This window comes from Phaethon aethereus (genome assembly GCF_964289735.1).
Source record: "Phaethon aethereus genome assembly, chromosome: 1".
In the NCBI taxonomy this organism is placed as follows: Eukaryota; Metazoa; Chordata; class Aves; order Phaethontiformes; family Phaethontidae; genus Phaethon; species Phaethon aethereus.
Window position 1 is genome coordinate 193,056,618 of NC_138575.1, and position 16,838 is coordinate 193,073,455.

Genomic DNA, 16,838 nt, shown 5'->3' on the forward strand with positions numbered 1-16,838 from the left:
GTTTGTTAGGATTATCACCTAGACAGCTCAAAAAATGAGGTGGAGGAGAAACAGGCTTTCCTAAAGTTTAATTTTATCTTGCCACCAAATACAGCACAAAAATCTGCCAGCTTCCTTTACCTAGGACAAGTCATAGCAGCATGTTCTGAAATTACTTTTAATTTGTGGTATTGAGGATTCAACACATTTTTTAAAGCCTCAGAAAGATGGGAGTATTTCTAACTCGTAAAGAAATTACAACCATCTTTAACAGACATGTATAAATGCTTTTCAGCAGCAATTGGAAAAAATATTTTTCTGTTATGGTTTTTGTGGAAGGCAAACAAACAAGACTATAGAACAAAACCTCTACACAAGTGTTAGCAAACCATCCTTAAAAATAAGTACCAGGTGCAAAAATGGATTTGTAAATGCTGAGAACAAATGTTTTTTTCTACATTTTGGCTGTCAAACACATCTTCTCTTAAAGAAGAACTGAAATACTGTGAGGAGGTATTCAGCGACCAATCCCTGTAGAATATAATTATTATTTTTTTTCTCCTTAATTAAAAAATAGGAAGGCACAGAAAAATAGTGAATTGTCTAACGTTCCCAGGATACAGGAAAGCAGCAGTAATATTACAGATGGTTTTGATGAGATCTCATCTGGAAAACAGATCACAATCCTGATCATCTGTGTTCAAGAACAATGGACTCCCATTAGACCAGAGCTAGCAGGATGATCATGGGAATGGAGAACCTAATTTATGAGAGGAGATGAAGAAAGCCCTTAAGATATAGGACAAGATGAGAAAACAGCCAATTTACATCCAAGAATTAGATTGGAAATTAGGGAAAAATTTTTACTGGAAACAACAAGCTTTTGAGGTAAGTGTTCCACGAACAGCAACATGTACAAAATGCAAAAATAATTCACTAGTTATATGTTGAACAGTTGATGAGTTTATGAAAGTCATCATGCAAATGATATCTGCAGGCAGGAGAGTTGACTTGAACTTAAAAGGTTTCTCCCTATCTAAAGACAGTTAGCCTGCAATGCTGTAGCCCTGCCATATAATACATTCTGCTCTAAAATTATATAGGTAAAAATCAAAAAGGCTAAATCAAAAGTTAAGCAACAGAAGATACTAACTGCACTGAAATGATTCAAATCTTGCCAGATTACTAAACACTAGAATAAAAAAGCTTACCTGCAGTAAATAAATTCATAGAATTCAGTAATTTTCTACTTACATACCGATCAGGCTTCCTATAAACATCATTGGTACATATCTACAGAATAGTCTGGATAAGCAATTTTCACATGCAAAACTTCACAGCAATTGTGATATATATATATATACGCACACACACTTACTAGGTTAATCAATGTTTAGCAATGGTTGAGATACAAGATATGTTTTCTAACTTGTGAACAGCAGTTAAGTTAAAAAGGAATTAATTTCCAGTGAATAGATTCTTCTTCACCTTGTAGAGATGATCTAGTTCATAGTGTCATACCAAAGAGACTGATATCTTCAGCGTATCTTTTATACAATCTGATAAAAAGACATTTGAAAGGGGCCTGCTTAGTCTAGCTTCAAATTTGCCATCAAATTCAAAAATGTTGCCAAAGGCATGAAAATAACACGCTGTTCTCCACATCCACCTGGAATAAGATCAGAATAAATGAGCTTAACCAGCAGCAAAAGGAGAACTACATCAGATGGTAGTAAAATAATAAAGAACCAAAATCAATTTCCAGGGAAGATCATGGTCTCTCTGTTCCTGGGCTTTTCTTCTAAGAGCAGATTAGACAAACATCAGCCAGGAATGGTATCATGTAACTGATTCTGCACTTCTTCCTGATGAATGTTTCTCAACCTGTAAGATCATGCCTCATTTCATACTGATCAAGAGTACGTCATGCCTCAACAGAAGCATGTATGGTTGCCAGGTAGAAAAGCTGGCAGAAAATAAAGTTTTGCACTTTGCCTGCTGGTCATGGCTATAATGTGACAAATCAGTTTGTTTTTTCCTTCAGATCCATTTTAGCTGTTTTGATTCCTGTGTTATTCCCTGTTACCTATGCTTTACTTTGGTACAAATCAGGAAAGAAAATCAGCCTCAGAATTTCAAGCCTTCACCCTCCCCCACATGGAATTATAATTCAGTTTAGGTAATCACTGCTTTTTCTCATGAAGCATATTCACAGGAATAAATGTAATTACAAGTTTCAAAAGGTCAAGACATGAAATATATCTCATCAGTACAAACCACCAGATGAACGCTTTTCTGAGCATACGCTGATGAAAACAAACCTCTCTAACCTGCTACAAATACTGCTGAACTTCCTGCATCATTTCCAAATTGACTATGATGAAAAAAGGTATTTCTTAAAAAAGAAAAGGAAAAAGGTACCACCAAGAGACAAGCATGAGAGATCTGTAGTGTAGCACTACTGAAGCAGCAGATGTTCACTAATGAACATTTTTCCTAGGACTTTTGACCTTGTATTGAGCACAGAGGTGACAGTCAAATCATTCACTGAACTCCAAGAACTGTGTTCATTGAATTTAAATAAAGAGCAAGTCTGAAAGTAATTTAATTAAAATAAACACACTGCTGAATTCCAAAATATGTTTGGGAATCATAGGTAACTGTGTTTTTAAAAAGTGAAACAATCCTAGTGCTACAGAAATTTATTTTCCAGAATCAACGTAACTAATGACTCCAACATCAAAATATGTATTTTGCTCTGTTTAAGATGATTAATAGCAGCTAGCAAAACCAGATAATGTGTAAAGGCATTCAAGTGTATAATCTCAATGACAGCTCTTAAACTTTAGCCTGACTCAAAAAATATCTGTCCTATTTCCATTCCTACTCTTTCATACAGTTTTCAGAGTATGGTGGTCTTTACTTCCAGAAAACTACTTCTGACTCCCACCAATTTTCTATTACTGCAGGGTTATTTTCTGTGATCTCTCTGAGCATACACATACACTTACATAATCACTCTTATTTAATTTTATAAGAATTAATATTGTAGCTATTACCTTCTGGTCTCTTGCCTCAATTGCTAGATCAACGACTATCATTCGCGGCTAACCTCAAAAACAATCTTGCACAATATGTTACCGTTAAGTGGCTAGTAGAACTACTATAAAGCCAGGCTTCTGGCATTCTGTATACAGTATTTTAGAACAGAACTGTTATTTCTCTGGTTTGGGAACTACTGAACTCCAGGACACTTGCTACCAATGCAAGGTGAAGTAGTTTCATATTGCAAGTAGGTTTTTAGCTCACCCAAAGAAAAAACAGAACTAAACTCAGGTACAACAAGAGAACTGACATGTCACAGAAAGCTTTTAATGAAAATTCACTTCAAGGTGCACGATACTTTTTTCTGTCAGCTTATTAGCAATGACAATAAACAAGTGCACATCTTTTAAACCACAGCAGATGTTGTTTGAAAACAAACTAATCTCCTCATTACTAAACAAAAAAACCCCAAAAAACCCAACTAATGCAACCTGAAAGCAATATTAGTGTGCTCCAGTAAATGTATAGAAATCTAGTGAAGAAATTGGAGTGGAAGTTGACTTTTACCAATTCACAGAAATTGTCTAAATTAACTACCTCAGTTTTTCTTTATTATCAAAGTTTGTTATGAAATACGTTAAACCAAACATTCTATTCAAGACTCTACACTACTGAACAGCAATAAATTAACCTTATATTATAGAGAGATGGGTTGAATGGTTTGGACTACTTTATTTCACACTGCATGGTTCTATTAAATTGTGATAAGTCTCAATTTTAAGGAGAGAAGAGGGGGAAAAAACCCCGTAGTTCATATGTTAAGCAGATTACATAATCTAAAAAAATGTGAAGTAAACCTGTTCTGCTTCTAATGTACAGTAATTTTAACTAGTCTTTACAGAGAAAATAAATTCAGAACAAGCAACCTAATTGACCAAAGAAATGCACCAACTTTGACATATTCACAAATATAAAAATGCAATTGTATTAATGGGAGATTACTTTTTAAATTTGTTATCTAAGTAACATAGTCTATTTAGCATTTATGCCAAATTACATCTAAAGCTCAAAAGTTACAAGAAAAACAATGATGCAAAGCAACAACCTGAGAATGCAGAAGTTTTAACTTAAATCTGAGACTACCATCTTATTTTCTACCCCACCTATTTAACCAAGTGTCTTAAATCACACATTTTACCAACATAGGAAGTCCTAAATAGCTCATCAGGAGTACCTACACAATACTGCAGGTCAATCACTATACCTTCAAACCACAAATTTAAGAGACTAGGATGACCAACAAAGAGTTCAGGTAAGCAGCTTAGGAAATTGAAAATCATCTTGAACTACATCTAACTATATAGGTGATAATACAATGCAAAAACTATTTCGCGTAAGAAACGTAGTACCCGCACAGAACCACTCACGTAGCCATTTCTTTGCAACTATCGCAGAAGAGAAAGAATACATGCAAGGATGAAAGCACAAACAAGCATTCTTACTTAAAATGTTCATCCTTATACTCAAGTTCCCATGACCACTCTACATCTTGAGGAAACTGTTCTTCACCGCTATCATGCAGTTCTTGATTAAAAAAAAACAACCACAATGTTCAAATGCCACATAGGGGAAAATTTCTGAAAAGCTATTTACATTTGCAAGATCAAAAAGTGTTGCAAGCTAAGAAAATAGTTCAGTTACTATCTCAATCTTTCCTTTAGTTGCTTTGTATAGCTAGGAGGATAAGTTACCATTCCAATCAAAAAGACTCTGGCTATTGATTTTTTTTTCCCTCTGATTCTGAAGTGACCATTTTGTTCTTTTAATTGCAGTTTGCTTTAAACTTGATACTCATTATAACATCTTTCGACAAAATTTACTTTCCAGGAGAACTGACGAGGCATGAAGAGGGTTTACCCAAGCCAAAGGCTCCACCTGTCATTTTCTGAAAACAGCCTTAAGACTATTACAGAAAGACCACTACACATCTTTGATCAAAGACAAAGCTAACATGTATTCTTAGAAAATGAAGGGAAGTAAATAAAAAGCTGTGAAATACAAACTCAATTATTTGCCTAAGTAACTTTTATCTTCATCATACTGAGTGAAAACAGCAGCCTCTCTTCCCTTAAATTTCAAATACAAAAATTAAATACTTTAAAAAATCTAAATCCCTAATTACCATAAATGCATGAAATGCATCTGAAAGTTGACTGTCTCCCTTCAGTTTTAGAACACTGAATCAAATCAAAATATTTTCCTCCTACAAAAACACGGTCAGCTAAAGTAAATCAGAAAAATGCTAAGCATAATAGGAGATCTCTTTTTTTTGACCAATAGCTAGCACAGCAAATCATTTACTGCAAATCAGAATAATTTCTGAAGTTATTTTTTAAAAATGGCTAAAAAAAGGCAAAAACAGATGAGGACTACATAGTACCCAGTGAGAAGGGCAGAGTCAAAATAACTTTCCTTAAGGACAATGTAAAAAACTGGTTCAGCAAAATGACAGAATTTATTATCTCTGCTATTTCAAAATGCTTGTGAAAAAGAAGAACATAACTAATGTGAAAAGGAAGAACAAAACTAATTTTATTTTTCAGGGTCATGTTTAAAAACATACCATTACTCAGCACTGATTTAAGAACTTAACTCAGAAACACTATGGTACATAAAATGGAATTTGTTTTTTTAAAAAAGATTATGTTAAATTTAAAAATTACACAGCAAATTCTATTATATTGGTGCTATTCAAATTCCCATTAGCCTAAGCTTCAAGAAACTTTGACCTAACTCATGTTTCCTTGTGAAAAGCCTGTCATAAAATAAACAGCTGACAGGACCACAAAGATTAGAAATAGAAATTTGGAACTGATGAAGTCTGAAGATGACTTCTGTGTCTTTTTATAGGACGAACTCTAAGAAATTGATTATGCTCAGCAACTCACAGAATCATAGGATAGTTTGAGTTGGAAGGAACCTTTTAAAGGTCATCTAGTTCAAGACCCCTGCAGTGATCAGGGACAACTTCCACTAGATCAGGTTGCTCAGAGCCCCGGCCAACCTGACCTTGAATGTTTCCAGGGATGGGGCATCTCCCACTTCTCTGGGAAACCTGTGCCACTGTTTCACCACACGCACTGTGAAAAATTTCTTCCTTATATCTAGTCTGAATCTACTCTGTTTTAGTTTAAAACCATTATCCCTTGTCCTATTGCTACAGGCCCTGATAAAAAGTTTGTCCCTATTTTCCTTATAAGCCCCCTTGAAGTATTGAAAGGCTGCAATAAGGTCTCCCTGGAGCCTTCACTTCTCCAGCCTGAAGAACCCCAACTCTCTCGGCCTTTCTTCATAAAGGAGGTGTTGTTCTAGATTGACTCTTCTTGATTTAGAGTCACTGTTTCAATTGCCTTCTTTTTGAATGGGTCCAGCTTTCATCTCTGCATTTCAATCAGCCAGCATTTTAGGACAACTCTCAGAAGACAGCGAAGCCATGCCCTCCCAGTTTCACCATCTACTTCTTTGTTGGCTAAGAAATGTCACCCGTTAAGTTCAAGAAATCAGCAATCTAAGACCTGTATTTTGTCTGACTGTAAGCAAGATTCCAGCTTTTCAAGAAACCCCTAACAGTCAGTAGCAGATGCATCTTCATGTGCCTGATGTAAACCAAAGTGATGCATCAGAACAAACTGTCATTTAATAAGTCAAAAGAAAAGGTGACAAAAATGTCCCAAATGGAACAAAACAGCCTTCCACTATAGCTTTTGCTTAGATTTTTCTTAAGTTTAGCAAAGAAAACAATTAACAGGCACTATGAATCTTCCATAAGCATCATATTGTAAGATCACAAGTACTGTTTGGCTTCTGCTAGTATTTCATAGTATACTTTAAAAAGAGCCTTTCAAAAGAGAACTTCTTCCTACGTGCGTACTCTGAGGTCACACAGACCCTTTAAGTACAGGCTACTTCCTAAACCTTTTTTTCTTCCCCACACTAGAGGGATGTTCTGTCTCTTAAAGGAATTAGCAGAAAGTCTTTTAAGTAAACTATTGTGTCAGTAAGGACTATATTGTAGAAGCACCGATGTACAGTCTCTATGATCTCCTTTAATGGAATTTAAGGCCAATTAGACATACACAACTTGGGATTGGTCTTTCTATCTTCCATTCTGCTTCAGAACAAGGAATCAAAGCAGCTTTCCTTTTCTTGACACTACAAAAAATATGACCACTTCTCTGTCCTACTACTTCACATACTCATATTTAAAGTAACAAATTTTCTAAGACTTTACTCCTGCTCACTTACTTAAACTGTGACTTTGCCAAATCCTTCATTTTATATCAACCAGCATTGTATTTTGTGCAGTTATTCTACATTCAACTTTTAAAATATGTACAAAGTACATTCTAACTTCACATTCAGACTCTCACAGGACACAATCCACTTCTTACTGAAGTTCACAACATGAACCTACTGATTTTGAAAGTGCACCCAGAGCTATCCAAAGCCATAATTTCTACTAGAAACGTATCACTGGAAATAGTTATTTCTAATCTCCAGTGAATTGTACATAATTCTCAGAAGAAAGCTGATCAAGCAAGGAGATTCATTCTTCTACACTCACAAACCCTAAAGCTGTAAAACCAGATACCCCAGCCATAAAAACAATAAACATTACTTGTATCTGTCATAGGCTACTATGCCCTTCCCATGAATAAAAAAATACTCAAAAGAGCAAAATACAAGTATTTTCTTCCACAAGAGATTGGAGAACTGAGGGGAAAAGTGGTCTGTGTTAGGATTATTGCAGTATTCAGGTATTTCACAGTTAGCTTTAAATATGGCTATAAACCATATAACCAGTAGGTTATAAAACCAGCTTTCTGTTCCTACATACAGTCCCTGAACAAGAGAGTGATTTCCACTGGACATCAAGCCTTAACAACAACAAGAAGCCTGTGAAACTGGTGAGACATTGAGTAGGTCCATATTGGTTACAAAACAACATAACTTACATTATCAACCAACATTAGGTAAAGTATATACATATTCAGCATGCTGTACCACTGTAACTGATCCTTTTCCCTGAAAGGCCAATTTTTATTGCAGCAAACACTAATACATGTTCTTACCTTTTCGTGTCCTCTAGTAATAAACTAAGAGTTCAGTAGTTTTACTACAATTAAGCTACAAACACAGATATGTGTTAAAAACAAAGTACAAATACAAAAAACCCCAAAGTTATTACTCAAAAATAAGAGCGGCAGAATCAGATCTAGAAGAAAATTCCATCAGTGCTGTCATGTCTTCAAGAAATAAGTAAGGTGGTATACATACTTTTCCGCCTGGAGTTTTGTGGTTTTTACTATCAAGTCCTGGGTTTGTTCCTTTGCTGCCTAGAATACAATTAGAATTGTTAAGCACGTGAAAAACACAATCATCTCAAATGTATTACACAACCTTTAAAATATGTAACACTTTTGAAGCTTTCTGACTATAAGCAGTTTAAAGAGTGTAGTCTTTGAAACAAAAGGCCTTCTTGAAATAAGTATTAACTCTCCCTATTTTCAGGCATGAAAAAATAAATTAATATACTTATCCATATATATTTTCATCTTGATATATATTTATATTCATACACAATTGCTTTTTAATTTATATTTAATACAAAAACATTATTATAAATATTAGAAATAGTTCTGATTATTTTGTTTGTCCACCAACTGTAAATTGCTTGCTATTGCAAAATGAAAAATGAAACAAGTTCCTCCGGATGCTAAACTGCCCGGTACCAGTGTCCATACAGACATTTTAGACACGAATACAGCTCTGCTCGTGTAAGCAAGTTTAGTTCTACAGTCCAAGCAGCCTACGGGGCAGTAAGGAGGAAGAAAAATTATTAGGAAAAATTTCTTCACTGAAGGGGTTGTCAAGCACTGGAACAGGCTGCCCAGGGAAGTGGTGGAGTCACCATCCCTGGAGGTATTTAAAAGACATGTGGATGTGGCACTTAAGGACATGGTGTAGTGGTGGACTTGGCAGTGTTAGGTTTGCAGCTCAACTCCATGATCGTAAGGGTCTTTTCCAACCTAACATTCTACGATTCTAAGAGCAATGCACTTAAGTTCATCACAGCCCTAAATGTTCAGTGATAACAATGCAAGGGAAGCTATCAGAAACAATTAACCTACAGACGGCAGCTGCATGACTAAAGGGATTGCTGCAACTGAAGTTAAAGAGTTCTGAAATTTATCGCTCAGCAAGAAGTTTCCCACTGGACACCACCAGTGGTCATTTAGGAAGAAAAATAAGATGATTTAACAACAAAAAAGAAAAACCAAGATCAAAATGCAATCAGTATGGAATAGTACTGCAAGTGAAGAGGTAGAAACAGCTATAAAGATATTCTGCGTGAATAATTTCAAGACTGTAATAGGTCTAAATTACGGTGTTTGCCAAAATGAAGATGCCAATCTTGCAACCCGTTAGAGGTCTAACGCAAGTACATACACGCACTGATTCATTTCAGCCTTTCTATCTGCCACACTACATTAGTTACAATGGAAAAAGCAGTCAAGGTACAGGAACACTTTGAAAGGCGAAAGTAGGACTGCAACCATTCAAGTACAACTTCAGGCTCCCTCTGATGACTGAGCTGTTCCATGAACATAAACAGCAGGCACTGCTCAATTTTCTAAAGAAAACTATTATGGACTAGCACGCAAATTTAAGAAAAACTCGACAGAATTTACTGAACATTTAGTAGTTCCAAAATAAGTTAAGATCTCTTTAAGCTTTTTATAACTTACGTAAGATAATATTTAGATTTTAAGATGTATTTATATTTTAAACTTTTTTAAAATAATAATGATTTTCAGTGCTTCAACCTAACAAAAAAAAAAAAAAAAAAAAAGACGACAATTACAACAGAAGACTAGACCTGAACTATTCAGTATGGAAATCTACTAATTCCAGACTTTTTTTTCCCCCCCCTTCCTTCAGAGTTGCAGATTTTAATAAATCAAAAAGACAGAAGAGATTTGCTTCTTTTCCAGTGCTTTCTGGACAGAAGTACTAATTGCCAAGAAGAATGCTAACAGTAGGACAGCAGAAAGGAAGGAAAAGCAGTTTTTCTGGATCTAGCCAGATATATCAAAGAAGCCAGTTTTTATTTACATGCATTTAAATACGTCCCAGATACTGTTATTACTGTATGTAATGTAAGAACTTACATCTAAACAAAACAAGGTAACTGGCAGAAAAGTCAGACATGCCAGAAAAATTAGAAAGCTTGTATTTGATGTTTCTTGCAGATCTGAAATAGAAATATTTTTCTCTTCCTCTCCACCTCAGTATACTAATTACAACTTTTCTTATCTTTCAACCCCGCTTTCTACCATTCCAGCACTTGCCTCCTTCTCTCCCTTTCAGCCATTGCATTTACCAAGTCACTGTCCTGAAATCAGATCTGACAGTATCTGGTTGTTCAGACTGGATGGTATTATAAAGTTAAGAAATGAAAAAGATAAAAAGCTTTTTGGCTTATCAATATATAGTCCCTTTCATATCTTGTATTTGTTCTGCTCTCTTAGCACACTTTTCTGCCTTATATGCTATAGATACTCATCTTTAAATCTTCTATTTGCTCTACTTTTAGTCCAACTTTGTCTTCTTATTCAGCTAGAGCACGTGCTTGCAAGTCTTCATGTACTATTACAGATAAAATACCAGAGTATTTGACAACTGAGTGCTTGTTCATGGGCTTATTAACTTACTTTAACATTTATACAGACAAAGAAAACATGGGTTGAATTGAGACAAGTTCAGAGTTCTACAGGGCTCTAGAGGAAACCTCAGGGGGGGCACAGAACAAAACTACCTACTGACTTTAATAGAAAAAGAAATCACTGCAGGGTGGCTTTACTCTGGGGGAAAAAAAAAATCAGAGACGATAGTTACACTTCATGATCTAAAGACAGAAAAGAGCAAAAATCTGCATGGACCCTTGACTCATTTCCACATCTAAGAGTTTAATCAAACAGTTCCTGAACTGCACGAGGGAATACATCCACATTAACAGTGTTCAAAGAGATCTGAGACCTCCGAGGTGCACTTCCCATTGCCTTCCAAAGTTGAAAGTTAAGTACTGCAGTGGGCTATGCTGTACTCTCACACTTTTTGGAACAAGTTCATCTGACTACAAGCATTCTTACGGGAATACATACAATGACTATGAAACCTATTCATCAAAGTAGGGGGACATCTAAAGTCAGAAAAAGCAACTATGAAACCTATTCATCAAAGTAGGGGGACATCTAAAGTCAGAAAAAGCAACTGTTTTCACAGTATTTTTTAGTGAAGGATTCTCACTTGTGCTATATGCAGAACAGATTTGCTTTGGCAAAACATCTACACTTCAGCATCCATAAACCTTTTAAATCACTGTATTGAATATTGGACTTGTACACTAAACCCAAGCCAGATTTAGTAACGCACTATAAAACACAACTTTTTTTTTTTCCCTCTAGCATATTATGGATTCAGATTAATACAAAACAGAATTGGTTTTGTTGCGTATCAGAATTTTGAGACAATGTTATGAAACAAATAGAATGAACATGGTACACTAGATTTGTCTCCCTCTTTGAATTACAAGATACTTTCTTATGAACACACTTGAGGTGTTTATATGAACACGTAACTAAAGAGATGTAGTCAATGGGAAAGGCACATAAATTTTAAATGGAAATACACAAATGTAATTAACCCTTTAATCTCACACACATCCAATCTAATAAAATATTTTCTCTCCACTCACATACAAATGGATATCACATTGCTATTCTCAAAATAAGTATAAAGCTGCATTCTGAATTGCAATTTGGAAGAAACTAAAGTTACTTCCTCAACGCATTTTCTAAATAAGTAAAAAGAAACATATTAATATCCTGAAGTAACATAATATGCATACTATGGAAACATCTCACTGTTGCTGTTAATCTTCCAAAACAATTATTTACCCTTTCAAAAGAAAGTAGTTGCACCTCAAAAGGAAAAACATACAAAGCACATCTATTTATATATTACCTTCAAACGACTGGACATATCTTCACAGCAGCTGCTCATCGCTTGCACATCTTCGTTTATACTCTCAAGCTCCTAAATAAGTTCAAATAACAGTAAGTCTGCTTTAAATCAGAAATGGCATACCTAGGCCCAGCTTCATCCCATCAAAATGAGATGCCCAAGGTACAAGGAACATAGTCAGTCTAGACTCCCTGTTAATCAATGGAGCAAAGGCAGCTCCAAAGATCAACATTCACTTAGGATTTTTACCTGTTTGAAACATCACCCCCCTCTGCAAAGGATTTACATCAAATGAAACAAATGATGAAACAATTTTACTGTAAAAGTATGTTTGTCCTGGAAAGTCAAAATCTTCCTTAAGCCTTTTTACTTTTTTTAAACTTCAAATTATATAGCAATAACCTTGCAAAATACCTAGTCACACTGTAAAAACACTACCTCTTTAACTTGCTTGAATATGTGGACGAATTCTTCATTTATGGCTAAGCTTCGTCGTTCAATGTCTCCACGCAAATTTCTTCGGGTGCGCAAACTGTTTTCGACAAAAAAGGTCGAGAGAGCCTTGAGTGCTTCCAGCATTTCCTAGAAAATAAGAAAGAGCTTAACCTTCCACACAGTTACAAAGAAGCAAGTTACATCGTCTTGTGAACATGCCAAGTTCATAGTTTTAGGGAGGGGAAAAAAACCCCAAACTACTAAGTGGTTTTAGAAGAAAAAAGCCTACCTAAACACAGTCCAGATCAGTTGTTAAATAACTAAAATAATTGCTGAGTCTTTCTCGTATAACATACAACTTTGTCTACTATTCTACAATAGGTTTAATCAGATTACCTCTGGTTAAAGCATGACCTATCCATTGCTAGAAAACATTTAAATCCGAAAAAGCTTAAGAAGTGCTCTCTGAGCTAAGCAATACAAACCTCCCTACGATTTAGAGGGAACGAACAGGCGCGTGGCATGTCACTGGTGAAGCAAAAACGAATTTTATTTTTAATTAACGCTGCAAACATCAGCTTGTGACTGCGCAGCGGAACTGAGGGTATGACACGGCTCGCTTGCCAATTTCGGAGCCTATCGGGGCTCGCAGCCCCTGACGGCTCATCCGGCTGATCGCCGCAGGGCGCTCCCCGCCGGGCAGGCCCCGGCCCCCGCCTCGACCCCTCAGCCGCCGCCCGCCACACCTTGTCGTTGTCCAGCCGAGTCTCCAGGATCTTGTTGAGCTTGCGGGACAGCGGGTTGCTACCGGGGGCAGCCGGGAGCCCCGGCGCGGGGACAGCGGCCGGCGGCGGTGCGGCCGTGTCGGTCATAGCTGCGGTCCTCACCGGACGCCCGCACCCAGCGTCGCGGCGGCGGACCGGCTCCGGCGGAAACGCACTCCCGGGGCTTTGGTTCCGGCCCGGCCCAGGGCGCAGGCCCGCGGCGCTTGGTTGTGAGACCTGGAGGTTTGGTCCCTGGTACAGGTGGCACTCAGGGGAATAAATAAAAGATTTTGGATTGATGATAAGCAAGAGTGTTCACTTCCTGACGCCAGATTGCCATATTTATTTCATTAAATAAATCCTTTAGTTATGAGCAGAACTAAAAAGGAAAAATAATTGTACAAGCTAATAGCAATGACAGTAAACGTGTGTCAAAATGAAAAGGGTGTCTTGCTCTGGCTGTGCATTTACTGGTACAGAGGTTTTACCCCCGAGGTCTCCTCGCAGCTCCAGAGCAGTGGAGCTGCCTCTCTGCTGCAGAGCGAAGGAGACGTGGCTTTGTGAGCCGGGGCCGTGGTGTGATCCGTGTCCCCCAGCATGGCAGCAGCGGGCTTTGCTCCTCTGGACAGCCTGGCAGCTCTGGCCTGGGACCCGCGGCGGTGCCATTTTGGTGATACTGGGTCAAACAGCCACAGGAGCCTGGCTGTGGGCCCCTCTCCTGTCCTGCAGCCATGACACATCCCATGTCAAGCTCTGAGGTGCGATGAAGTGGTTTCTGTGAGCTTTTCCAAAGGACGAAAAGCAGGTACACAGATGAAGGTAAGATGCCATGGAAAGAAGATGACTATATACAGCACGCAGCTGTTACCTAAGAAGATGAGAGTTCCACCATGGTATTAACTCTGAAAACAGCAATGCCTTGCACATACAGTTGAAAGTCTGTTCCATTTTTCTGATGGTGTGTGGCTCAAAAGCAAAGACTCAAGCAGTAGCTTAACTCTTCAGGAGTTTGGGGACTTCACGTTGCTCTTCTGTAGGCTCTTCCTGAAAAGACCTGCAAGCAAATAGAGTAGCGTTTGCCGTTATGCCCAGGGTGGTGCACTGAACTTCTGAATGTTTTAAACCACTTACTATTTTTTTTTTCAGTCCGAGTCATTTATCTCAAGAAAAACTTTTATGATCAGAGCCCACCACCTGAAATCTTAGCATGATGGGGGTAGTGATAGGACATTTTTCTATTTAATTTTTCTTTTTTGTTTGCTTCCTCACACAGGTCCTCTGCATAAAAGCCCAGCTTTTCTGAACAGCCTGGTATAGTGCCTTGTTTCTACTCTTGGCTATTCAGAAAGCAGGTTTGCAAGTATTTTCAGACACCTTGTTTCCCTTCTTAGTTTCTGTTCCTCCCCTTATTTCGCTCATGTTATCTCCTCTTAGATGTCCTTTACTCCTGACTAAGCTTCCGGGAGCCAGGATCTCCCTTCTCTATGTGAGGAATTTTCCATAGACTTCAAATGGAGCAATAAAACGGCATGCAGTCACCCCAGGTGTGAGCAATTAATATTTAAGCATGTCAAGAAAATCCCATTATTAGAAAGATCCCCTCCCAACTAGAAATTGGATGTTGTTCACAGTTTGAATGTTTTAAATGCTGTTAACCTGTTAGGTGAGTTGACAGAGTGAAGGCACACCTTGAAGTCAGAAAGACTTGAACATCTGAACCACAAGTGTGAGATAAGTCAAGACCATTGCCAAATCTCGTCCGGCAAGTTATACCACAAACATACAAGGAGCCGCAAAGATTTTCCTCTATCAGTTGGTACATGCATTTTCTTTTGAAGCATCCAGTTCTACTGTCAGATGCTCCTTGATGGGTGCACATTTTTTCAATACTGTGTTTCACAAGCAAGAATGTTTCTAGCTAACGTAACACTGGGCTGGCAGGAACCTATAGGATATTGAAACAGCGTGTGTTTATCCGCACATGTGTTCTCCCAGGAAAATCAGAAGAGATAATCAAGGGAGCACTTTTTAAGCTCCCACAACTGAAAGAAGTATTTGTATGAGGGCACCAGGGCTTATCTTCTTCTCTTCTATTAGGAATATTAGGCGTAGCTACAAAAAAAAAAAAAAAAAAAAGCTCTCTTTTTCCAATATGAATAATATTTGCAGGCTATTTGCAATTTTCTGTTGATTTTCTTATCTTAGTTCCTTATTATGTTTTTTGTTTGTTTGTTTTTCCCAAGACTAGACAGCAAAATAACTGTTAGCACTATGCAGCTGGTGAAAGTGTTCACAATACACGTATTTGGTGCTCTACAGACAGGACCACAGTTTAGCCTGCAGAACAAGGAGTGGTCTGTGGAATGCCACCTGCTATCTAAGGTAGCCCAAGCTAATAATGCAGTTGCACTTTCAAATGCTTTGAAGTACATGTACTTTTTGAAGGCAAAGACAAAAAGGTTTGTAGTAGTCACCTGAATCTGTTCCTCAAAGGGCTAAATAATAATAAAACTCCAGTGGATCAATAGGTTGACTGGCCCCAAAGACATGACTGGAGCTGCCATTTCCCTACCCTGTGGCAAAAGGGGGGCGGAGTAATAAAGCAGGACATAAAGGGAATGCTTTCTTAAATATAGAGAAGGGGGAATAGCCCTTGCTATGGGTGTCATCACAGGCAGGGTGAGAAAGAAGATTTTTATGATGAAGGAAAAAGAAAATATAAAAATACTCAGAAAGAAGAAGAATAGAAGGAGAGGGAAGAAGGGAGAGAAGGAGAAAAGGAGGATGGAAAGAATGAAGGAAGGAAGGAGGGATAGACTAATGCAGAGCTTACCTCTGTATGATGCATGGAAGATATAGGAACAGGAAAGGTTATGAAGTGAAGTCAGGGAGGTGACAAGGTCATACAGCAAATGCCCATAATTAATTGTATCTTCTTACAGTGTAATAGATAAAAAGAATTTGACAATGATACTGTTACATACAGTTTACAGGTCCTGATGCTTTAAGATGCAGTGAAGAAGAGCGAGGAATGCAGGAGGCTGGCTTTATTAACTTGCTGCTACACCATCCCTGTGGAAGTGATAATAGTCCTTTATGCTGCAGCCCCTATAGAAGGTCAGGAGAGTGGTACTCAGCTCTGTCAGGCTCTCCACTGCACACAATGTACCCCAAAAGAAGTCCATCACTGCCTTATGTTCGTCACTATTTCTCTGCCATCAAATTATTAATTGGCTTTGTGCAACATTTTGAAGTTATTTTGTGCTGTGGTTGGGCTAGAAAATCCAGCTGATAAGCGGGAGCACAGGAAAATGATTTGTGTCTTTAAGTCAATCAGAATTGGATTTTTTGTCAGTTTATTTTCCAAGAGGTTACTCTTGTAGATACTTTTCAGCAGGCCAAATCAGCCCATTCCTTGAGCTAACAATTTTTCAAAAGCTCAGACAGACTTGACCCCATTCTGCAAATTAATGACTCCATGAGTGATTTGGCCAAAGGTCACGCTGACAGCAACCTGTAGTCATGTGG

The 16,838-nt window shown here is 37.7% G+C and overlaps 1 protein-coding gene across 1 annotated transcript in view; it reads right to left on the minus strand.

The window, feature by feature from the left end:
* COG6 (component of oligomeric golgi complex 6) overlaps positions 1–13,591 on the minus strand; it is a 58,520-nt gene extending 44,929 nt beyond the window's left edge. The window contains exons 1-4 of the mRNA XM_082000611.1: positions 13,293–13,591; positions 12,550–12,693; positions 12,112–12,183; positions 8,362–8,420 (exon numbers count right to left, since the gene is read on the minus strand). Of these exons, the coding sequence (XP_081856737.1) occupies positions 8,362–8,420; positions 12,112–12,183; positions 12,550–12,693; positions 13,293–13,418 (401 nt within the window). The 5' untranslated portion in view covers positions 13,419–13,591. The remainder of the gene's footprint in view (positions 1–8,361; positions 8,421–12,111; positions 12,184–12,549; positions 12,694–13,292) is intronic.
* Positions 13,592–16,838: the final 3,247 nt, after the last annotated feature.